This window comes from Annulohypoxylon maeteangense (genome assembly GCF_022496945.1).
Source record: "Annulohypoxylon maeteangense strain CBS 123835 unplaced genomic scaffold GGS22scaffold_1, whole genome shotgun sequence".
Lineage (NCBI taxonomy): Eukaryota > Fungi > Ascomycota > Sordariomycetes > Xylariales > Hypoxylaceae > Annulohypoxylon > Annulohypoxylon maeteangense.
The window spans coordinates 1,886,329-1,909,413 of record NW_025953248.1 but is presented as its reverse complement, the minus strand read 5'-3'; the positions used below and the strand labels follow the sequence as shown (position 1 = coordinate 1,909,413).

Genomic DNA, 23,085 nt, shown 5'->3' with positions numbered 1-23,085 from the left:
GTCCCTTCTTCGTAGTACATATGCAGATGCAATGATTTTGGGTTGTGCCAGACAGAATGCGAGAGTCCAACCGCCCATGACCCATTCGATAGAGAAAATGAAAGATGGGAATCCTTTGCGTCTAGGACAAAACAATAAAAATTTCCTAATTTCCTTCCTCACAACTGTGATCTTCGCCACGCGAACCTTTCCATGGGTAATTGTGAATCCGACTTCCCTTCCATAATTCAATGACCCTAAATAAAGTAAGGGCATTGAATATTCTAAAAAAGGCCGACCCCTTGACATGTACTCTGAATACGTAGTTTCCAAAATAGAGACGCCTCATCGATGAGGGCTATACCGGATTCTCGAAAGTACCCGAAACACCTCTGTACTAGTGAATTCCAACCACGTGGAATATATTACATTACAACACAGTCCTTATCATTTGCTTGATTTTTTTTCATCTTGCCGTTGCGGGGCGGGGCGACGTCCATAGGCGTCCCGCCGCCGCTCACGGCAGCCCGAATTGCGGCGAGTCTCTGCTTCGCGCGTTCGTCACCGGAATCGGCTGCCTTGACGTACCAAACGTTGGCTTCCAAGATGTCACGGCGGCAGCCTATTCCCATTTCCGTGAAATAACCGACTGCATACTCAGCCTTAACATAGCCTATATAATTCGTTAACAAGATGGCGAGACTAGAGGTAATTTGCCGACTTACCAAGATCCGCTGATCGACGAGCCCATTCATAGGCTTCTTCCTCGTCTTTTTCCAAGATGGGATCAGCTCCAACCATGTACCATGCGCACAATCCCATCATAGCTGCTGCATGACCACGCTCCGCAGCACCGGTATAGAAGTGAACGCTGAGGGCCGGATCTCGAGGGCAGTTCAGTTTACCGTGTTCGTACGCATCTCCCATGCGGTAGCTTGCTTCAGCATGTCCAAGCTCAGCTGCTTGAGTGAATAATTCGGCCGCGTAACTCTCATCCTTGAAAATATCATCGCCGTAGCCGGTTTCGTATAGTGTACCGAGATGGTAAGGGGCGGCATTGTACATGGCGTCTGCTGACTCGGTAGCACGCTTCAGCCATTTTACACCCTCCCTATATCGATTCTCGCCTAGATCTCCCGAGAGACAAGCCTTGCCAAGTCTTGTCATAGCGCCGGGATGGTTTTTTGATGCTGCTGTTCGTAGAAATTGAACTGCCTTGGCCGGATCTTTCCTACAACCCCATCCAAATTCGTAGCATAAACCAGCACGATAACCAGACTCTGCATGGCCGTGCTTCGCGGCCAAAACGAAGAGGGGAAAGGCGGAATTATAATCCTCCTTACCCTTGTTGAACAAGCCAGAAGCAAAACCATCAGCAAGGTAATACTGTGCAAAGGGATAGCCGCCATTGGCTAACCTTGTCAATATACTTTTAGCTTCACGAACCAACTCGGTCGGCGAGGTATCCTGGTTCTCGTTAAGCGGACTTCCCTTCGGGCTGGCCTTTTTCCGCGAAGGTTCGTCCAAATTTAAACCCTGCTCTTGCGCAGTTGAAATTAAGAAGACGGCAAACGAGTATTGGATGGAAAAGTCATTTGTCTTCTTCACATTTTGTCTATACATCTCAAGGGTCTTCTGCGCACTCAATAAGGAAGCGTTACTTCCAACATTGTTGCGCAAATAGGAGTTGTCGATGGTAATGGGAGCTGGGGCTTGCTGAGGATACGGAACATTCAGCAATTCTGCGTAGGAAGTCGGTCTTGTTTCGGGCGATCTGCGGGAATGAATGGAAGAGGTGCGCGGATTGGCAGCCCCATAGCTCGGAGATCGTCCGCGCGGCCCTAGCTCAGAGTACAGTGAGTACGATGACTGCGGCCGCGGCATAGAACTCCTCCTGTTGAATGAATTTGGGGTCAAGTGGCGGTTTATAGCCATACCCGGTGGTTCGGCGAGATCGGACCTTGACGAATGTCTTGAATTTGATTCGAGAGGCACGCTCGAGACTCGGGGAAGATAGGGTTGGTGATGATATTGTAATTGAGGTACCTGTTGGCCCTCCTGTATCGAGCCTTCGATAATGGACTCTTCCGGGGATGATTCATCCGGCACCACTCGATTATCGCATGCTTCGTTTAGACCCCCTGATATTGAACTTGCGCTTGTCTCAGCAGACGAGTCAGTTGACATCTGTTGTTGCGTACTCGCAGTCGCGTCCGATTCGCGACTGTGCCGATTCGGGTCATCGCTACGAGAACTATCGCTGAAACTATTGCGATTCAGGTCCGACACAGCTGGAGCTTCCATGTAGCCTACTTCGGCCGCATTTAGGAACATTTCTTGACCTGATCTGTGCGCGAAGTCACCAGTATATGTCTGTTTAGGTGTCAAAGTCCTAGACTGGTCCGACGTAGGACTATAAGGAGGCGGGAGCGTAACCGAAGACCTTTGGTCGATGCCTGTCATATGTGGCGGAGGCGGCGGTGCGACTTGGTAACCCCCCTCAATGCTAACATTCGTCGGCCGCGCCCAGTTGTCGGGTTGGAAATTCACCCTCACCGGAGAGACAGGAGCATCTCGGATAGTCGCCGGCTCAGCCGTTTGGCCGACAGGTAGTGAGTTCCCGGAGAAGCTGTCTTGAGATTCGCCACGCTCATGTTGCGAAAGGGGTAGTCTTGTTACTGGAACAGGCTTCCGCTGGAGAGACCTCGGAGGAGACGTGGCTGCCGGAGGAGGCGGCGTAGGGGGATTCGTCACCGTAGCCATTGCTCTTCCGAATCGTCGGCGCAATGACCAATGCCACACAGTCTACTCCTCAGAGGGAGGATTTCGCACAGGTAGTCGTTAGAACCGTGGCGCAACCCCAAGCATCGATTCGCAGTAAGTTCGTAGTAACCTCGTTCCTATTTGGATTCTACCATGACATACATGGACCCTTAATTGCTAATTGAATTGGTTTTTTGAGTGTCGTTCCACAGATAACTCTAATGGTAACTCAATCGTTCACAATGGTCGGACGCCGGGGGGATGCTGGCTGTAGGAGCTGTGGGACGACGGGTGGACGGGGAACAGGGCTCGGAGAATGGAAATTCGAAGGTCCAACGGGGGAAAAAATTAGCAAAGCAAAGCTGTTTGTTTTATTTTATTGCGCGGGGTATCTCGGACAATAAGTCTAATGGTTGATTTGATTTAAAATCTAGACAAGAAAGCAATAAAAAAACAACAAGAAGAAGCTCTGAAGAGAGCGTTGTAGTAAGAGGTTGAGGCTACAATGGCCCGGGATAGGTAGGCTGTTTTGTTGTGTGATGTTGGAAAATGGGCAATAACCAGAATGAGAGACCTGGACGTTGCAAGTCGACGAAACAAAGCGAACAACCTAAATTTGATGGTCGGAGGTAGCAGAGAGTTTAGGGGGGGGCTAGTCGGGTGGTACTTAGTGTACTTCGTATACTTCGAGGTACATCGACGAGAGAGCCCTCATGTGGTTCCACTCTAAATATGGGTCTGCATCTTGTAGTCTTCTATGGAAACTTCAATGCTATCATAAAGTCTCTAAGTAGAATATAGTCAGCCTTTTTTAAGAATGAAAAGAGTATAATTACCATCGTCACCAGTGTTTTAGAAAATAGACAATGACGCATTTCCTTATAAACTTGTATTTAATCGGTCTATTTATATTTACGAAGTACCGAATGTATCACTGACAGGCGATGTAACCATATCAATTGCGCCAATGATGTCGCTACCACCGACCAATTACGGTTGGAGCGTCCCCAGGTGGTTTGTTCCTGTCAACCTCAGCTGCGAGCACTGTAGCCTGATCGTCTCCCTCCACCGTTAAACGTTCCAGGGCTTGTACGGTTAGATGTCAGACGTCTGAATTGTACAACTGAGTTTCCCATGTGAAGCAGTCCGGTCTTGTCGGCATGGACCTTTTTACACAATACACAATTGCTTATGCTACACGATGACGAGTCCAGAGAGATCTTCCTCTGAACGGAGTCAGAACCAGCACCACAATAATAAATCCCTCTCGTAAAGGCTAAAGGCTGACAAGTTGACAACACCACACGTAACAGGAATACGAACTTCAAAGAACAAAAGCGTCCAGGTCCCGCAGGATATATCCATATATCGTCCAATTGATGCAAGTGTGTAACTTACTTAAGCGTGTTAGCTGCTGCAATATTCATTGGCTTCATTGACTTTATTCCATTCTCACTTCCTATTCCGTTATATGTATGTAGGGCTGCCTACATATTATCCACCGCCTACGCACATCACATACATATCGGTATATGGATACCGTAATAGGCGTTACTGTTTCCTGTCTGTAGGGACCTTCCCAACGCAGTACGATGTACGGGATCGGCTACGAAGCTTAAAAAGCTCCTTCGTGTTTCCAATCTCGGGCAGCACGGTGCACGGCTAAGGCTATTACACGCAACTGTCACCAAAACCATGACCAGGCGGTCTAACCGTAAGGCTTCTTTATCAAAATTTGCCTTCTTGCTCGAATATATGAAGCAAAATTTTTTCTTTTTCAGCTTTGGTCCTTGATACTTCACCATTAATACGCGACGTGCTAGCCGCAGTCAATAGTTGCTTCAGCCCGGTACCAGAACAACAACCGGTCTCTTTCGCCAACCTCAAATCGTATGGTGTCATTATATTCGACTCTTGGCACCGAGTCCAGGGCGTTTTTCAACCCTTTTGATTCATTTCCTTTTTTCAGCTACTAGGAAAATACTTGTCAGAGATTTGCGCGATGAGAAAATCGCCAACCTCCAACTATACTCGGACTCTTCGGCAGCCAACAGGATCTTCCCGTTCTTTGGTCCCTCGTTTCACGAAACAACTTTCTTGGACACTAGCATTTGAAGGAGTCCACGTGTGACAGATTGCATGAGCCCACTCGAGTACATGCCGGTACGGTCGACATAATTCATCACGTGTTCTTCGTCATCGCCTTCTTTGGCTTGTTATTTCAAATGTTACTACCTACATATAAGCAGCTAGGTATGCATGTACCAACTTCCAAGGTAATCCATCTTCCTTTTCTTGTTTGAGGCTCTTAATTATTCTTCAGCCCAAGCAGCGGCGTAAGGCAGATTTGGAGGGGTTACCGACCGGCTTGATCTAAATGGATGTCGACATATCGATCTAGATCTTCAGGTCTCGCCTCTATTGAAATTAGAAGATTTCTTTAGGGCGGGGTGTCTCGAACAGCCACGACTTGATATTTTTATGCGAACTTGTACCTCTCAGTACGGAATAGGTACATCCGTCCACTCCCGCACGTGTGGTAGCGATTATGCACTTTTTTGAACTTTCATTAAAGATTTGGCGGGCCACTGCCTAGAACGTCGAAGTAGCGCCAACAATTATGTACCGCTGCTACTACGTAGTACTCAACCCGGTCGGGTGGTAAGTTTATGCTAAACCCCGACTACCCGAAGCTTGATAAAGTATTTTAGTGATTCGAAACTCGCGAAACTCGCCTATGAAGTCTAACCAATAACTTTGATAATATTTACTAGATCGCTCCTTCTAGCTATAATACTGCATTATATATCTCTATAAGATGTATTTGTTGCCGCCCGATCACGCCAAGGATGCTATTATCAAGTTTTCGAACATATCTTTTTCCCTGCTTAGGCGCGGGAGTAATAGCTGTAATTGTCAAGCTTGAGATCTTACCCATGTTCGTATTCGATTCCGTTTAAAGACTTGAGATCCGGGGTTATCTCAAAATCTTTGTAACCATAGGTCGGCTGGTCTAGGTAAACACGAGGCGGCCAACCACCCTTAGGTACCTCGCATTGGCGTACATCCCCCATAGAGAATGTGTGGGTAAGGTACACTTCCCAAGGTAATATGTGGGGATGACGTAAGGTTACTACAGTAACTTATGGAATGTACTGTAGATACCACACTGTGGCGGTCTAGTCAGCCCCTTTCCCGATTTCTCGATTCCTTGCCGTGGCCAACAAGGCCGGGTTTTATTCCTCTCACCACCTTTTTTTTATCCACTTGATCGACTTGATCATCTCATAACCCTCCGTGTCGGTTTGGGGGGATCTTACATACCTTTGCTAGAATCCGTGCTCCAAGTCTACTCTCGTTTGCTTTTCGTTCGCTTTGGTCATCTACAATCATAATACAATCGCTCGAGACCTTATTCACGATAATAAACCTCCCTTTCAATTAATGCGACCGGTCATCTTCTTCGAGTAAGAAACTCGATTGGCTAAGGCCTATTAATAGTGGCGCTCGGTGTTACCCCCATCCTGCCCATCCCAGACCCGCTATCCAAGTATTACCTTGAATGCTTACGGCGCCCTCGACGACATTTTTTCATAGTGATGTTTATTGTCTTGTTGTCTGGTTGATGGTTTGCTGAGGCCAAAATTTGCCGGAACATTGAAGCCAAAGAGGATATCTGTAAAGCAGGTGCATCGCGAGCGCTCATTATACTTTTCCCCTCTTTTACTTTAATTGGCACAATTAGCTTTAAGCTTTTAGATCGTCACTAGTACCTACTTTAGGTACCTGGGTTAGTCGATATTTAAAAAGCAAGGATCCACCTCCTTTCCTTGCAACCGCAAAACCTTGGACGACTGAAATTCGTCCGGTTGCTCATCATAACAAACCAAGTGAGTTAGAGGGAAAAAACAACCTTCGCGATTTCATCTCATCATTCCTACTTCATTCAATACAATGTTCGAGCGGATTTCTCTTCTTATTAACATGTTTAATCAGCAGTAATCCTCGACGACCCCATCGTTCGCTATCACTGGGCCAATCTGCGTCCCGTGTCAAGGCGAAGGCCTAGCCTTCAACACGTCCCTTTATCCGTACTTTTTCAACACCAGTGTCGATCGGACACAGTTTAAACTTACCAACATTCGCCATATATAATCGATTTATACCTGCATTATCAATCTTTGTAATCTAAATACTTACCTACCATCATGTCGCTTCCCGAGCGACCGGGGGCGGCGAGTCCCGCGTATGAACATCGAAGTTCATATCGTCAGTCATCCTCGAGGCGTGCCCGTCCTGCGGATATTGAAACCGGATATTACCCCGTGCCCGGACGGAGAATGTCTTCACATCAGCGTGCGCCATCAGGAAATTCATTTGCTGAGACGATTCGCAATCCTAACGGAACCACAGATAGATCGCCTCTTTCCCCCACAGCGCCTCCAAATGAAGTCCCTGCTGGTGTGCCGTCGCGCAAGAGGAGTCTTATAAGACCTGAAAGAAATAGGATCGATAAGGACCACCCGAATTATCATTACCGACAGCATGCTGCCAACATGGAGACGCTTCCGTCTTCCACGGGCAACGATCCTCTCTACGAAGACGTAGAGGGGAGGACCGATTTGTCTGGGGACCGAACCATCGATGCTGCTACGTCAGACAGCTCACCCCCTAGGAGAAAGCATAGTGGGGACAGCGAGAAGCCTAAAAGTAAAGGATCACAAAAGAAAAGGCGACATTCGAGTGGTCAAAAGATATCTAAATCTGCTAGGGATGCCAAACGGCGGAAGCCTCAGGAGACGATCGCCCCCCCGAACGTTTGGAACGTGTACTGTGCCTTCGTCACGTTCTGGTGTCCCGACTTTATCTTGAACTGCTGCGGTTTTACTTCAAAGGCGCAAAGGAGAGCTTGGAGGGAAAAGATGGGTCTTATTAGCATCATCTTGTACATCATGTCTTTTGTCGGTTTCTTGACCTTTGGTTTCAACCAAACCGTTTGTGCCTCACCCGGTGTCCGTCTGCACGCCAACGATGTTGGAACCGGTTACATGATATTCCACGGCGTTGCGTACGACCTAACGAAGTCCGGCCACCCCCCAGCTCGAGGTATCCCACTCCGCACGGATGGAGCGTACGCCAATATTCTATACGATCTGCCTACCAAATATGGTGGCATGGATGGCAGTTTTCTTTTCCAAAACGTCAATGGAAAATGTAAAGGTCTTATTACACTTGCAGACGGTTCAGATGTTCCCCATGGTTCTACCGACTCCGATGAGCTTGCTTGGTATTTCCCGTGTACGACTTTCAACCAGGACGGCTCATCTAAGCCGAACTTCACCTGGCCTTATGATTCGGTTGGTTACGCGTGTCATACGACCCAGAAAGCCAGGGACACGTTTTATCTTCAACTTCATGGCACTGGCGACGTCTTCTACACATGGGATGATATCAAGAATAGTTCGCGGAACTTGATTGTGTATTCTGGCAATGTTCTCGACCTTGACCTACTCAATTGGTTCAACGAAGACGAAGTTAAGATTCCGGACCGGTTTAAGGAGTTGAGGGACAAAACTACAGGTGCCAACCAGGCGATTCGTGGTCGCGATATTACTCGGTCGTTCCAGAAACCCGCTGATAAACAGCTAGCCGAATGTTTTGAAGAAACCATAAAAGTCGGGTCCATAGACACTGATACGATTGGGTGTATCGCATCACAAGTGGTCCTTTACGTTTCTCTAATCCTCATTCTCTCTGTTGTCGTAGCGAGATTTGGGTTGGCGTTGGTATTCCAGTGGTTCATCAGCCGCAAGTACGCTGCCATTAAAACCTCGCAGACGTCGGACAAGAAGAAACGAAACCGTCAGATTGAGGACTGGACTGAAGATATCTACCGAGCCCCTCCACGAATGCCTGGCGATATTGGGAGCAGTTACATGGGTTCCGATAGGACTAGCAAGCGTGCTAGCACCTTCTTACCTACAACGTCTCGCTTTTCTGCGGTCTATGGTACCGACAGGGCTCCTAGACGGCCGCAACCGACAACCATGGCGAGTCAAGCGTCAACCGGTCCGCTACTACACCCCAACTCGATGTACAAGCAAGGTAACGATAGTAGGTCGAGCATGCTTCGATCTGATCCCTACGGCAATACAGCTAGCCCGATAGACGGTTACGGCCCCGCTGGATTCATTCATGAGGCCGTTGTACCTCAACCACCATCTGACTATCAACCTTTCGGATTCCCTTTGATCCATTCCATCTGCCTTGTCACAGCCTACTCCGAGGGAGAAATGGGTATCCGGACCACGTTGGATTCCATTGCTATGACAGATTACCCGAACAGCCACAAAGTGATCCTCGTTATTTGCGACGGTCTGATCAAGGGTAAGGGAGAGAGCATGACTACTCCCGACTTTGTCCTTGGCATGATGAAAGATCATACCGTGCCCCCCGAGGAAGTCCAAGGTTTCTCGTATGTGGCCGTGGCTAGCGGTTCGAAACGACACAACATGGCCAAGGTATATGCTGGTTTCTACGACTATGGTGCCAAGTCTGCCATCCCGGTAGAGAAACAGCAAAGGGTTCCGATGATGCTGGTGGTCAAGTGTGGCACACCTGATGAATCTACCAAGTCTAAGCCTGGCAACCGAGGCAAACGTGACAGTCAAATCATCCTGATGTCGTTCTTGCAGAAAGTTATGTTCGACGAGCGCATGACAGAACTGGAATTCGAGATGTTCAACGGTCTCTGGAAGGTAACTGGTATATCGCCAGATTACTACGAAGCAGTCCTCATGGTCGACGCCGATACGAAAGTGTTCCCCGATAGTTTAACTCATATGCTTTGTGCTATGGTTCGCGATCCCGATATCATGGGACTTTGCGGCGAGACAAAAATCGCAAACAAGAGAGACAGCTGGGTATCGGCCATCCAAGTCTTCGAATATTTCGTCTCTCATCACTTATCCAAGTCTTTCGAGTCCGTTTTTGGAGGTGTTACTTGCTTGCCAGGTTGTTTCTGTATGTACCGGATCAAGGCGCCCAAAGGTGCCCAGAACTATTGGGTTCCTATTCTAGCGAATCCGGATGTTGTCGAACACTATTCCGAAAATGTCGTTGATACTCTGCACAAGAAGAATCTTCTGCTCCTTGGAGAAGATCGGTACTTGACTACTCTCATGCTCCGAACTTTCCCCAAGCGTAAGCAAGTCTTCGTTCCTCAAGCAGTCTGCAAAACCACCGTTCCCGACGAATTCAGTGTCCTACTTTCCCAGAGGCGAAGATGGATTAACTCTACTATCCACAACTTGATGGAACTGGTTCTCGTTAAGGATCTTTGCGGTACATTCTGCTTCAGTATGCAATTCGTTATTTTCATCGAGTTGGTCGGTACTTTGGTACTACCTGCCGCTATCGCGTTCACTTTCTATGTTGGTAAGTTAATTAAATCTCCCGGAAATTCGATGATCGTTGTTAACATAGTTATAGTCATCTCCTCTATTATAGGACCCGTACAGACGATCCCACTGGTTCTGCTTGCTTTGATTCTTGGTTTACCAGCCGTCCTCATCGTCGTCACGGCCCATTCGTGGACATACGTCGTATGGATGTTGATTTACCTCGTTTCACTCCCAGTCTGGAACTTTGTTCTCCCCAGTTATGCCTTCTGGAAATTCGACGACTTTTCATGGGGTGATACTCGAAAGACTGCGGGCGAGAAGACGAAGAAGGCCGGTATTGAATATGAAGGCGAGTTTGACAGTAGCAAGATTACTATGAAGCGATGGGCCGAGTTCGAACGAGAGAGACGGCTAAGAGACAACTACTGGGGGTCTAGAGAGAATGTCGCAGGGGGTAATTGGGGCTCTGGTCCGACTTCCACAGCTTACCACCACTCATACGACGACCAGTACTATTCTGACGCCTGAGTTGGTAGATCGAGTTGAGTGTTGAGCATATTTATTTACCATATATATAGGAGTCGGCTCTATTATGGGAAGGGTAACCAAACGGCGGTCGTCATTGTCGTTTCCGGGTTTTCGAATCCTTTAATATGGGATTCAAGAGCATGAATGGGGTGAATTAAACGTATAGAGAACCAGGGCATTCGGCATTCTTTAGCGATTTACATTGTACATACATAGCTGTAGCCAGGTTCATCATACCACAAACTTAATTGGACGAAACATACATATTATCCCCCATTAGAATTATTTATTAATAGATATAGATGCAATGCTTTCTGCTCGCCTATTATTGCGTTCATCTACCGGGTTGTACCGCTGTGTAACTTCTAGGACATATTAGATATCTTCTTACGGCGCAGCGGCGTGATCTGTATGGCATTACGTCGGCGCCTCATGTGAGGGAAGCGAGACATTCCCGGGACCGGGAAACTAGACTTGTACTACGATTGGGCAGCGACGGAATCTTTACCGCTACTAGGCTCGGCAGAGTGTGACGAGATCTTGTACAATTGTATTACGATATGGAAAATTCCAAAGCATAAGAAGCTCAAAGGGGCGGCTCGTTTGCTTGTTTGTGTATAATTCAGAGTGTTCGCGAATGTTGGTTGCACAATAACAAACCTATTTGGTCTTGTGGTTGCTCAGAATAAGTTTCGACCTACGGGTGTGATGGTAGATATTAAAATTGCCTGCATAGAGGAACGTTAGGTTCTGGTCAGGAGCTGGGAGATTGTGATTGGTGGTCTTTCAGGGAACCTCCCTTCAAGCCACGAAGTTGCCATGGCGATGCTGAGACATATTGGGGGTCGAAGACTTGCTTATGATAATTCCAAAGCCATATTGGATTGCGTCCCCCACATCCTTGTTCCAAGCACGGATGGGTTGATTTGTCAGACGAGTCGAATTTGCGTAAATGGCGAGCGTACGTCATTTGATGCGGTTCCTTCAGGTTGGGAATAGTGAAATGCACCTAAAACAGAAACGAAGATGGACGCTGATCTCACCAAGCACTATACGGATCTATTTCCGGTGTCGTTTTTGAGTTGATGATTGGTTTGAGCGGCTTTTTAGTCGAGAAACGCTGTCAGCTTAGTATTATTTGCTCCCTGATATTATTTACCCAGGGACATTTACGTAGACAAGCGTCAAGCCTAAGGAACGCCTAAAGATGCGTGCGGCCAGATTGGGAAATAATCTTGGGATCAACTGTGAGATCAGAAATAGTCTAATACGACGCTGCAGCTACCCGTGTCCGCCTCAGGCATGATGAGACAAGAGTGACTCATGGGGAAATTTCGAAAGGAAAGAAGGGAATGGGAATCATCCATGATAATGATGGGCATGTCGGCGTTCTGTGTTCCAATCTAAGGTGTGAAATCGGTCATGCTGTACGACGGGCTAAGGGTAGTAAGTAACCGGGAAGATATCTGTGGCGTGCTGACTCGCGATATTTCTGGTAAAGGGTAGGTGTATGTAGCTAGTAAAGGGCTGTATGATCTTCATAGATCAACGGTCTTTGCCCACGGGCTTGCATTTTTGGATGCGGACCGCTTCGAAACCAGAGATCCCATGGGATAAGTGGTAGTGCGGGGTCTGCAAGTCCCTCATTTCAGGGCTGTTTCTCTTGCTGTCCCGTTGCCCCCCCAGCGCCATATTCTTGGTAGCGATATCTGTATGTTGGAGTGGTCCCTTTGGCCGTTATGTTCGGTCGTACCGCCTTGTTTCCAGCGTTCGGTTCCAGTTATGCGTTATGAGAACTTTCCTACATAACGTGCTAACGTGCCCGCTGTCCACTGCTGCAGTACAGCGCAGCTAGCGGTGAATGCCGCATGTCCGAAGCAGAAATAGCTTATTAAGGATGTTGCGGCGGGACCGTCTATGTACACACCATGCATTGTCCTTGTCTCGAAAACTCGAGTTCTATTCCTTTGTCTCACTTGGCAAGACATGAGATGTTTATAACATCGAATCTTGACTTGTCAATTAAGAAGCCACTCCTCACCGGTTTAAAAAGTGAGAGTTTGCCGAAACAATAGCTTTCTTTCTTACCTAGTCGGCTAGTATACGGACTCGGCAAATGGTTCGCAGAACGGATGCCAGGATTAAAAGTGATATATGATATTTGGAAATTTGCGAGGAATTTTTTTTTAAAAAAAAATTGAGAGGCGCGGCTAAGACGTCCGGCATTGACGAGAACTTCTGATCCAGGGAGATATGTCGAATGTCAGATATCCCACCACACTAAGAAATAATAGAATGTTCGTTTTTGTTATTCCTTCATATCATATTTTGTATGCACCTGATATGTAGTTGGAATTGACAATTTCGACACTTTTGACACTTTTGACATTTTAGACACCAACCGCTACCATGTTGGGCAAATACATGCGGAAAGTTACCTAAGTTTGGACATGTGATGACCTCCTACAATACAAATGTACCTATGAAAATATTCAAATGGCTCTTGCTCTAATTGAATCTTTAAATACCCCCCCACTGTGACTTCCAACTAGGTGGGTAAGGATAGATACTACGGTATATACCTCTGATATATATGAATAAATGGTAGGATTTCGATGTATACCTATACCTGCATGTAAGTGACAGAATACAGAATTTAGTGTGGCGTGGTCGTCATATTCGTCCCTCCACATTGCGTTATGTACGGTACCTGCAATAGGTATCTAGTTTATTCCCCACTCGCGCAACCGCGGAAAGAAGCATCTACCTATCTCTGTCTCTATCAGTTGCCTCCTTCCCCCGTCACCTGGCACACTGGCATCATCACCACCTGGGAAGCACACCCCGACCCATTTCTTTATCTCATACCGATCGATGCCTAGGACTTTAGCTGCCTGGAAAGTGGGAAGGAATACCTACCTACATACATACGTTTATCCCTTCCTTTGACGTGAATTAATTTTATAAGCTTTACAGTACTAAATCTCAATACGACATGACTTAAATGCTCCAAATTCTCTCCACCTACATACCATTTTACCTAGGCTCACTGACAATATACTACCTAGTACTCTAGTACTACCCTGACGGCCGCAAGCTGGGTATCGCGGCTTTGAATCATCTTGGCGTCCTGTTAAAGATCCGCCATACATACGTCCATCTGAGATACCTACCAGCCTACCCAGCAGCCTACCTAGGTATCTTATAATTAACCTTGCTACATCCCCCTTTTACGGGCCAATAAGAAAAGGCTGCACGACCAAAAGAGAAAAAAGCAACATTGTTCCTCTTTAAGTGAACCCCCCAGGAAAACCAAGGCGGTTAGGCTTGAATTTTAGCAAATGACTTAAACAACTCCAAAAACGATGCGCCCTCCCAATTCCCCACCCTCCTCTCCATTCCTCACCCCAGACAGGCCCCAGATCGACCAAGATGCCTCACTCGACTTCGAGTTCCCTCAGCCGCAAACTGTTGGACTCGAACCACTTACCGTCGATAATCCTATGAATGATCAGCCCGAACCTCCATTCGCCCCAATACTCATCGCGCATGCCGACCCCGACCACGCTTACGGAGCTCAACTTGGGGATGACGACGGTGGTAGTAGTAGCGCTAATAACACCTACGATATGTTGGATGTTGACCTCGAAGAGGGCGGCGTGCCCCTGAATAATAATGTCGATATGGGGGAACTTAGCGATGAAGAGCAAGTCGTGTCCACGATCGCAGACTCGGTCTTCGATATCCCTCAACCCTCGATTCCGCTCTCGCCACCCATCGATGCTGCCGACTTGACAACTCCTCCCCAACCCGTAGCCGTGGTCCCGCCGTTGCCGGAAGTTCAAGACCTCGAAGATGACGTCGATCCTGCAAATGCCGGTCTACATCCCATGGCATTGAGCAATGCCAACCCCATGTCGCTCGGACCCGAGAATCCCCACGTTATGCAGTTCCTCGAGCTCTGGGAATGGTCAAATCAAGCAGAAATCCCGCTTCGCGCAAATAGTCCTGTTCCGCTGTTCCGGGAAATTCGACGCCTGGCGCGCGAATGTCCACGCCGGGTCGAGTATAAGCAGCTGAGGGGCGACGATTACGACTTTCAAGGCATCAGTTGGAGGGATCTTGGTGTCACGAGGAATATCGCGAGGCGCCGTCGTATGGCGACGTTCCATAACTATGTTAACAGGCCAGCGTCTGATGTGTGGCATAAAGGGTCGTCCGATAGGCTTTTACCACCCGTCGATAACTTCTTCAGATATAAGAGTATGGATATTAGGCGTGATGTGCGTTTGCTACACTTCCAGCTTCGCAACATCTTGGGCGTCGCATCACGCACGAGAATATTCTATCCTAGCTTTACCTCGGTTAGGGAACATGACCCTACAACCGGGAAGGATAAAACAGCAATGCGCTTCGAGAATCAGACCGGGGCTTGTGTATCTACCTTAACTGCCAGTGAAAACATATTGATCGCTGGTGGCTTCTACGGAACCTACCAATACCGTCACTTGAACTCCGGGGTGAGCCTTGAGACTCATGAAGGACAATTGACAAGCCATAATAGTGGTATCACCAATCATGTGCAACTTCACTCGTCCCGGCATTCGTCGACGCCCTTAGCAGCTTTCGCTTCTAACGACTTTGGTTTCCGGGTGGTAGACTTATCTACGAATAAGATCACATCGGAGATAATGTATGATTTTGCCATGAATTGTTCGGCATTGAGCCCAGATATGAGACTTCGCGTTATAGTCGGAGATCATGAGAATGCACTTATAACCGATGCCGAGTCCGGTGAGATTCTTCAGGAGCTCGAGGGCCATAAGGACTTCGGCTTCGCTTGCGATTGGGCACCGGATGGTTGGACTGTTGCCACCGGAAACCAGGATAAGACTATTAGGATATGGGATGCTCGCAAATGGAAGAATAGCAATGGGCAGGCCGAATCCGTCGCCGCGGTCAGGACTGAGATGGCCGGCGCGCGGAGTTTACGTTTTTCTCCCCTTGGTTCCGGGAAGAGGATCTTGGTCGCTGCCGAAGAAGCCGACTTCGTCAATCTAATCGACGCCCAGACATTTAGCACCAGGCAAACTGTCGACATATTCGGCGAGCTTGGCGGTGTCGATTTCGCCAACGGCGGTCACGATCTCATCGCTCTATCATGCGATTTATCTCGAGGAGGCGTTATGCGCCTAGAACGTTGCGACACTGGAGCGGAAGACACCTTTGATTATGCAGATAGGGGTCATTCGGAAGACGCACCGTGGTGGTGGACTCCTGGGTATGATTGGATGCAAAGTCCGGAACAAATAGTGGCAGCGCCAAGGTCACAGGAGACTCTTACACAGAAACGAAGACGGGCCGCGATGTCAGAGAACTGGAACTTCTGATGCGGCGTACATAGGGTTGAGAATGAGAAATGATTGAAGGGAAGGCGTTTAGGATATTCGAGCATTTAAACGGGTAGCAAGCGACGGCATTGGTTCATTGCTTCCTCTTCCTCGTTCATTTTGATTTATCATTCCCCCTTGACGATTTTGTTCTCTTCAGGTCGCCTCGGGGAGGTCACATACATTATTACGTTACGAGGAAGGGACAGTTGATGAACCTAGCCTCTGGAAGACAGGACAAACACTTGGGATTGGCGAAAGGTAGTGGATATAGCCGGATTATAAGTATATATCAGGGAATTCATTGCTCATCCTTTCACGGAGAGCTTTCACCTATGGCGGATACTTCTCAACTCATCTGGCCTGATCTGGTAGATTGAGCTCGAATCCAACGAACATACTCTCCGTGTTGGTCGAGCAGGGGCAGGGGCAGAGTGTCTTGTACCGATGAGGACTTGATGACATATTTTAAACGAGCATGTGGGAATTATCAATATATTTGATGATGAGCTTAGTTAGATATTAGCTTCAACATTTGATAGGCAGACCTAAGGTGGATGTTGTGCATATATAGTGTATATGCTCCGGCGTCAGGGTTTATCGCACTCTACAAGTGTACCTCATTATCTATATATATATATTTAAACCATTTTCAACATGCTCGTTTGAGACTTCTAATTTCGGGAAAATGAATATATTTAAAAGGGCATGTGCCTACCCCTTTCACACGGATTCTCATACTGGCTTATATGTCGACGAGGAAGGTTTTATTTACGCCATTTACCTGGTGTTCTAAGCTCCTATAGATCGAGATATAACCCTTGACAGTACCTAGCAAAGTAATAATTCAAAAAACGTAGATTTTTCGTTGAGGGTATCATCTACCTATGGGTATCCGCCAACCCGACGCCCCAGTTGCGTTGGTGTTGAAGTATCTAATGCAGCTCATATATGTTTCGTTTCGCTCAAAGTGTACCCAACACGCGTATATGCCCCCTCCCCCTTTTCTCTTTCTTTCCAGACTCTAGCTCTTACCACATATCCCGTGCCTTCATATCTCCATATCATCATCCAACAACCCCTTAAACTACCCCTAAACTCACCCCCCAAAAACATCCTACTCTTTAGCGTGGCCCTTCCAGTACTGAGTCTTGATAAACGGCATCTTCGTAACCAGGGCCGACCTCTCCTTCCCCCTAACCACGACCTTCAGCTCGGTACCCGCCTTATGCAGACCGTCCTTCACGTACCCCATCGCGATATTCTTGCCTAAGCTCGGGCTCGGACATCCGCTCGTCACCTTCCCAACCTTCTCCCCATCCGGTCCGAGGATCTCCGCGCCTTCTCTCGCCGGCGCCCCATCGACAACAAGTCCGATACGCCGACGCTCAACACCCACACCGCCCTTACTCTTAGGCGTAAGCTGCTTAAGGATGACATCGGCGCCATAAAACGCGCCCTTATTAACATCCGTACCCTCGCGGCGATCCTTCCCCACAATCCAACCAAGCGCAGCCTCAACCGGCGTCGTAGTATCATCAAGATCATGGCCATACAAACACATCCCCGCCTCCAACCTCAAGCTATCGCGCGCGCCCAGACCAGCCAGCTTGACGCCGGGGTACTTAAGGATCTCCTCGACAACAGCAACCGTGTGCTCGGGCGGAATACTAACCTCGAACCCGTCCTCACCCGTATACCCTCCCCGCGTAAGCAGCACATCCTTCACAACAACAAATCCCCCACCCGCCGTCGGGATCTTCAGATTCACAGACCTCACCATGCCGAAATACAAGCCCGGGATATCCGCCGCGCGCACATCCTCAAGCAACCCCACAACCGCCCGTTCCGCCAGCGGTCCCTGCACAGCAACAAGGCCCTGGTCTTCCAAAACCACATGTTCCACAGCCTGTCTCCCCTCCTCCCCCCACTTCCGCAGCTCTCGGTCCAGATACTCCAGATCCTTCTCCCTACACCCCGCATTCGTAACCACATAAAACGTCCCATCCCCCAACTTCGTAACAATAGCATCATCGACAATCCCCCCGGTCCCAGGATGCAGCAGCGCCGTCAACGAGCCCGTTCCCGGCTGCAGGGCCGCCACGCTCGCAGGCGTGATGCGCTGCAGGAAAGCGGTGGCGCCGGGGCCGGAGAAGCGGTGCTGGACCATGTGTCCGACGTCGAAGAGGGAGGCGTGCTGCCGCGTGTGCAGGTGCGACGCGCTGACGCTTTGGTCCGCGTATATCACCGGCATGTGGAACCCGCCGAACGGGACCATCTTGGCCCCGTTCCTGACGTGGACGTCGTACAGTTGGGTCTTTCGGAGAGGGGAGTTGGGAGGGGCTTCGGAGTAGGTTCGACGGGCTTGGGGGGTAAGGGTTGGTATTGGGTGGGAAGGAACTTGGGGTTGTCGTTGAAGAGTTCGTGAGGGTAGTCTAGAGGAGAGGGCGGCGCTGGAGAGGAGACGGGTGTGCTGTTCCCGAGGGGCTCGGAGAGCTGGGACGCCCTTTCTGGCCCGAGCGATAACTCGTGATGTCTTCATCTTGAGTCAATTGGGCTAATTAAAGATGAATTGGAGGAAGTTGAACGGGAAGAATAGGCTCCAGTGTTCGTCCGGGCTGGAGGGGATTCGATTGTCGATTGTCGTCAGTGAGGGGAGTTCGGTAACGAAATAAATTGGAAGCAATCGGTCGATATCCGGCCGATCGCGGCTTATGGTGGGGCGATTACAATTGTTCTTACCTCCGAGCTTGTTTAAAAACACAGTCGCGGCTGATAAGATACTATCAGGGGTATGTGGAAAGTACTCGGGGCTGTGACCGCTACAGTGTCTGAGCGTCTGTTTCTACAACTAAATATCGGAAAGATCGACTTTACAGCCTTGCAATTTTTCTATTATTGTAACCTCAACGTTTTTGAAAGTTTGGGAAGGTATGTCTAAGTTGAAAAATATCGTCGAATCTACCCATTAGAGATTAAAGTGAATACCTGCTATAGTTTAGATGCAGACATGTATGTAGGTTGGTAGTTAAGCAAAAAACTAGGTTACGATTATAGATATGTATGTCAAGGATTGATACGACAGCCTAGGATTCCACTCACCGCTACCGTAATTTTAAGGGGTCGTAATCGCGATCTTTATGATAGTCCGCCCCGAGTATTTGGCGAAACTCCATTCGGCAAGCAATGATAAGTAGATCCTATGATATGACACGTGCCATCAGATCTAGGTATACTGCTACCCGTATAATAACCAAAAAATATAAACTAAATCAAAGTCTCATATTGCCGCAACTACTGTAAACTACGAAGCCTTCCAATCTCGTTCTATCTCGTAATGCCAGCGTTAAATGGAAAAAAGGGACGATATACTGAGGACATACTCCACCCAGGCTTTCTCCGTTAAAAACCGTCATCATTCTTGGACGCAGTGTTGATCATCATTCTTATTAAGGGGAACAGTAAACGGAAAGTGCCTTGAGAACGAAAACAAAAAACAGACTAGGTGCGAGGGCTTCCGCTGGCCCCTCTGGTAGCGTTACCATCCGCATCGAGTTCTCTTTTACGTTCCGTAATATCAATTCGTACAGATTCCATCCCGTACGCCGCTCCACTCCCCTCCTTATGCTTCCAAAATCAAACTTGCGTTCTTCACTTTGCAGGAACCACCGCAACCGAAGAGAGCGAGAGAGGGTACCGAGATGAGCGTGATTTATGGACTATCGATTGTTCCGGGAATATGACTTTGCGAGTTACAACCGACCCCATAAGACCGAGGGAGAGGAAACATTTGTGAGAGTCGGAAGGGGGAAAATGACACTGCGCCTCCTCCAGTTTACTGGTGTCCCGCCTTTCGGAGAGTGGTGGCGAGCCACTCAAGACCCTCATACAGACCATCTCCGGAAGTAGCGCAAGTAGATTGGATATACTGTAGCGTAGGTTAGCAAACTGATGGCTAGCAAGATAGTAAAAGGAAGTAGATACGTACCCAGGCGCGCTGTCTCAAGCTGTGAAGACCAAGCTTGTCAGTAATCTCGGCGGCGTTCATGGCATTCTATAATATCGTTAGCCGAATCCAAGGCATGGCTTGTTATATGTTATATAAAGAAGGGCACGTACAGGCAGATCCTGTTTGTTGGCGAAGACTAGGAGAATGGCATCTCGGAGTTCGTCCTCGTTCAACATGCGCTGCAACTCCTCCCGAGCCTCGACGATACGGTCACGATCGTTGCTGTCGACAACGAAGATGATACCTTGAGTGTTCTGGAAGTAATGTCGCCACAGAGGACGAATCTTGTCTTGCCCACCAACATCCCATACGGTGAATTGGATGTTCTTGTACTCGACCGTCTCGACGTTGAATCCTGGAAAGCGCGACGCGTGTCAATAATAAAAACATTGGAACAGTTTGGGACCGGGGGTGGTTGAGTTAAGGCATACCGATAGTAGGAATGGTTGTGACGATTTCACCGAGCTTGAGCTTGTAGAGAATGGTGGTCTTTCCGGCAGCGTCTAGACCGACCATGAGAATTCTCATCTCCTTCTTCCCCCAGAGCTTGTCGAACAACTTAGAGAACGTAAGACCCATGATTGCGACTTGGAAAAAAGATGCGGCTAGGTATCTATTACGGCTGGTGAGCTAAAGGCGACGTCGCGATATCTGAACCGAGAAGGGGAGAGAAGTCAGTTATGATGGCTTGAAGAGAAATGATAATGATGTGATTGTCTCTGGCGGCAATTGTCAACCAGTCGGGATTTATGGGGCTTTTTAAGTTGCCCGTGAGGACAGATCGATTGGATTTCAAAACAGCGCAATGACTCGAGATGAATCAATGTTATTTGGTAATGATTCTAGGCTGCCGCAATAGGAGACTAGAAAATGAACAGGTGGGCCAAAGATGTATTACGAAGGTGTGTATTAGGTTAGGTAGAGAGATTATGTAGAGGTAGGTGTGGTAGTATAGGTATGTTAGGTAGGTAGCAGGTAGAGAGATACGTTATGTATAGCAATAGCAGGCAAGCAACAAAAAAGCAGTAGCAGGCCAAAAACTATAAAAAAGAATCTCTTTGTCGGGAATTAAATGCACGGGATATTTTTTGGTAGTCTCACTTACTATTTTGCAACAATGAGACCTGCTCGGCGAAGGAGAGATCTCGTGGTGATGGGTTATCAAAAAGGGGTGATGCGGTGGATTGTGGTTGGAGATCGGTGAAGAGAGAGTAAGTAAATGTGTTTTTCAGAAAGGTCTTTTGGTTAGGTAAAAATGCTAAATGCTAAAAATGCAATGTGGCTGGAGACCGCTAGGACTGGAGAACGGAGACAAGAGACGGAGGCGGAGGCCCATTGGAAGCGATGAACGTAATTACTTGCCTGCAGGTGCCAATGCCAATCGTTAGCCTGGACCTTGTTCTGTATTTTCTTAGGTATTTTCTTCTTTTCTTGCCTAGGATGTCAAGGATGTGCTGGATATGGTCCACTCGATAAGGGAAAGTGCTGACGATGAACTGAATTTGTAAGTATCTAGGTACAGATGATATACTTCTAAATCTCCCTTGTGACAGCCCGAACTTTTTCACTGGTAGAAGCGGCGCACCCCGGAGAGGTGATAGTCACGAGTTTGTAGCCTGTTGCGACACAAGGAAGTACCTTCCAGGTACCCTTCGTCATCACTTTTGTAACTCAAGGATAACGCGCTAAACCATGTCGAGCTAACCACTTAGATCCACCAGATTCACCCCCTTGGCAATCGCCAAAGTGTCCAACTCGAAGCCTCAGAAGCTTGAAGACTTGAATAAAGTCTTACGCGACAAAATCAATACTTGGTACCACCTACAACTACGTAATTAAACTCAATCGATCCGCATTGAGCTTCTCGTCGTCGAGGGGACATCATGTTATTCTCGACTACGACCCTGTTATTGGCCGCTGGCTTCCTGAAAGCTGCGCTAGGCCACAACATCCAGCTTCCCGCACACGGTCGCGAATGCTTCCACGAGGAACTGCACAAGGACGATGTCATGACGGTCACCTTCCAGACTGGCGATAGAGAATTTGGAGGAGCTGGAAACCTTGACATTGACTTCTGGGTATGGCAAGCTATCCGCAAAACCAAGATTAGGTGCGAACACAAGTGACTTACGTATCTTGCGACTACAGATCACAAATCCCATGGGTCAATACGAGACCTTCCAAAAGGACGTTTCGAACGGCGATCACTCTTTCACGGCTAAGCATGACGGCAAGTTCCTCTACTGCTTCGGCAACGAGCACTGGGGTTCCAACAGCAAGGAGGTCTCGTTCAATGTTCATGGCATAGTATATGTCGCCGAGGACGAAGCTCCCCAAGACCCGTTAGAAAAAGAGAGTATGTGTTGCTCCATTGCTTCCAAGTTAACATGGGATGAATAAGTGACTAACAAACCCCTAGTCAAGCAACTTTCCGAACTAGTCGACCAAGTCCGTGACGAGCAATCCTACATCGTTGTCCGAGAACGTACCCACCGCAACACCGCCGAGAGCACGAATAGCAGAGTCAAGTGGTGGAATCTGTTTGTTATTGGCGTCGTGGTAGGCGAGTCCCTATTCCAGGTATGGTGGCTACGAAGGTTCTTCGAGGTCAAGCGGGTAGTATAAGTTGGGCTAGGAGGCGGAATAGTTCAATTACCTTCTTGGTTCTGGGTAGTCTGGCGTATCATGGATTCATATTGACATGGTGGACTCTAAAAGTATGGGCAGATGTTCACGAAGTAGAACGTCTTGTACATTTGTACAACAATAAGAAGACATTAACACGTCATCCGCAATTACCAGGTTCAAATCCGGCTATTGGGATGGCTGTTTATTAGAAGTGCTATTGCGAATTAACCAACTTCCAAGTGAAGCTATATGTTGCCTTCTACGTTATAGAACATGATAATAATTAACGTACTACGAGGCATGCAATTTCAATAAAGGTCGTGGGTGAAACAGGCTAATTCCACAGTCATCGAGCATCACTGCCAAAAGGAATAGCTGTTCATAT

The 23,085-nt window shown here is 48.0% G+C and overlaps 6 protein-coding genes across 6 annotated transcripts; 3 read left to right on the top strand and 3 right to left on the bottom strand.

Moving 5' to 3' along the window:
• Nucleotides 1-315: 315 nt before the first annotated feature.
• GGS22DRAFT_7551 (HCP-like protein) lies at nucleotides 316-2,872 on the bottom strand. The gene is made up of 2 exons (XM_047968021.1): nucleotides 705-2,872; nucleotides 316-652 (listed from the first exon to the last, which is right to left on the bottom strand). The coding sequence occupies exons 1-2, from the start codon at nucleotides 2,740-2,742 to the stop codon at nucleotides 405-407; spliced, it is 2,286 nt and encodes a 761-aa protein (XP_047823876.1). The 5' UTR covers nucleotides 2,743-2,872; the 3' UTR covers nucleotides 316-404.
• Nucleotides 2,873-6,950: 4,078 nt separating this feature from the next.
• On the top strand, nucleotides 6,951-10,673 carry GGS22DRAFT_183391 (glycosyltransferase family 2 protein; the record flags this gene model as incomplete). Its single annotated transcript, XM_047964081.1, has 2 exons — nucleotides 6,951-10,179; nucleotides 10,234-10,673. 2 exons carry the CDS (start codon nucleotides 6,951-6,953, stop codon nucleotides 10,671-10,673), a joined length of 3,669 nt encoding a protein of 1,222 aa, XP_047823875.1.
• A 3,365-nt stretch (nucleotides 10,674-14,038) lies between these two features.
• Nucleotides 14,039-16,063, top strand: GGS22DRAFT_177115 (YVTN repeat-like/Quino protein amine dehydrogenase; the record flags this gene model as incomplete). Its single annotated transcript, XM_047963489.1, has 2 exons — nucleotides 14,039-14,273; nucleotides 14,403-16,063. 2 exons carry the CDS (start codon nucleotides 14,039-14,041, stop codon nucleotides 16,061-16,063), a joined length of 1,896 nt encoding a protein of 631 aa, XP_047823874.1.
• Nucleotides 16,064-16,858: 795 nt separating this feature from the next.
• GGS22DRAFT_149852 (glycine cleavage system T protein) lies at nucleotides 16,859-18,757 on the bottom strand. Its single transcript, XM_047959206.1, has one exon. The coding sequence runs from the start codon at nucleotides 18,603-18,605 to the stop codon at nucleotides 17,181-17,183; it is 1,425 nt and encodes a 474-aa protein (XP_047823873.1). The 5' UTR covers nucleotides 18,606-18,757; the 3' UTR covers nucleotides 16,859-17,180.
• Nucleotides 18,758-19,898: 1,141 nt separating this feature from the next.
• Nucleotides 19,899-20,651, bottom strand: GGS22DRAFT_183388 (ADP-ribosylation factor family-domain-containing protein; the record flags this gene model as incomplete). The annotated part of the gene is made up of 4 exons (XM_047964080.1): nucleotides 19,899-19,991; nucleotides 20,052-20,117; nucleotides 20,183-20,427; nucleotides 20,504-20,651. 4 exons carry the CDS (start codon nucleotides 20,649-20,651, stop codon nucleotides 19,899-19,901), a joined length of 552 nt encoding a protein of 183 aa, XP_047823872.1.
• Nucleotides 20,652-21,825: 1,174 nt separating this feature from the next.
• GGS22DRAFT_149844 (emp24/gp25L/p24 family/GOLD-domain-containing protein) lies at nucleotides 21,826-22,944 on the top strand (the record flags this gene model as incomplete). The annotated part of the gene is made up of 3 exons (XM_047959205.1): nucleotides 21,826-22,150; nucleotides 22,221-22,428; nucleotides 22,492-22,944. Coding segments are annotated over exons 1-3 (604 nt in total), but the record flags the coding sequence as incomplete, so codon positions are not given.
• Between the last annotated feature and the right edge of the window lie 141 nt (nucleotides 22,945-23,085).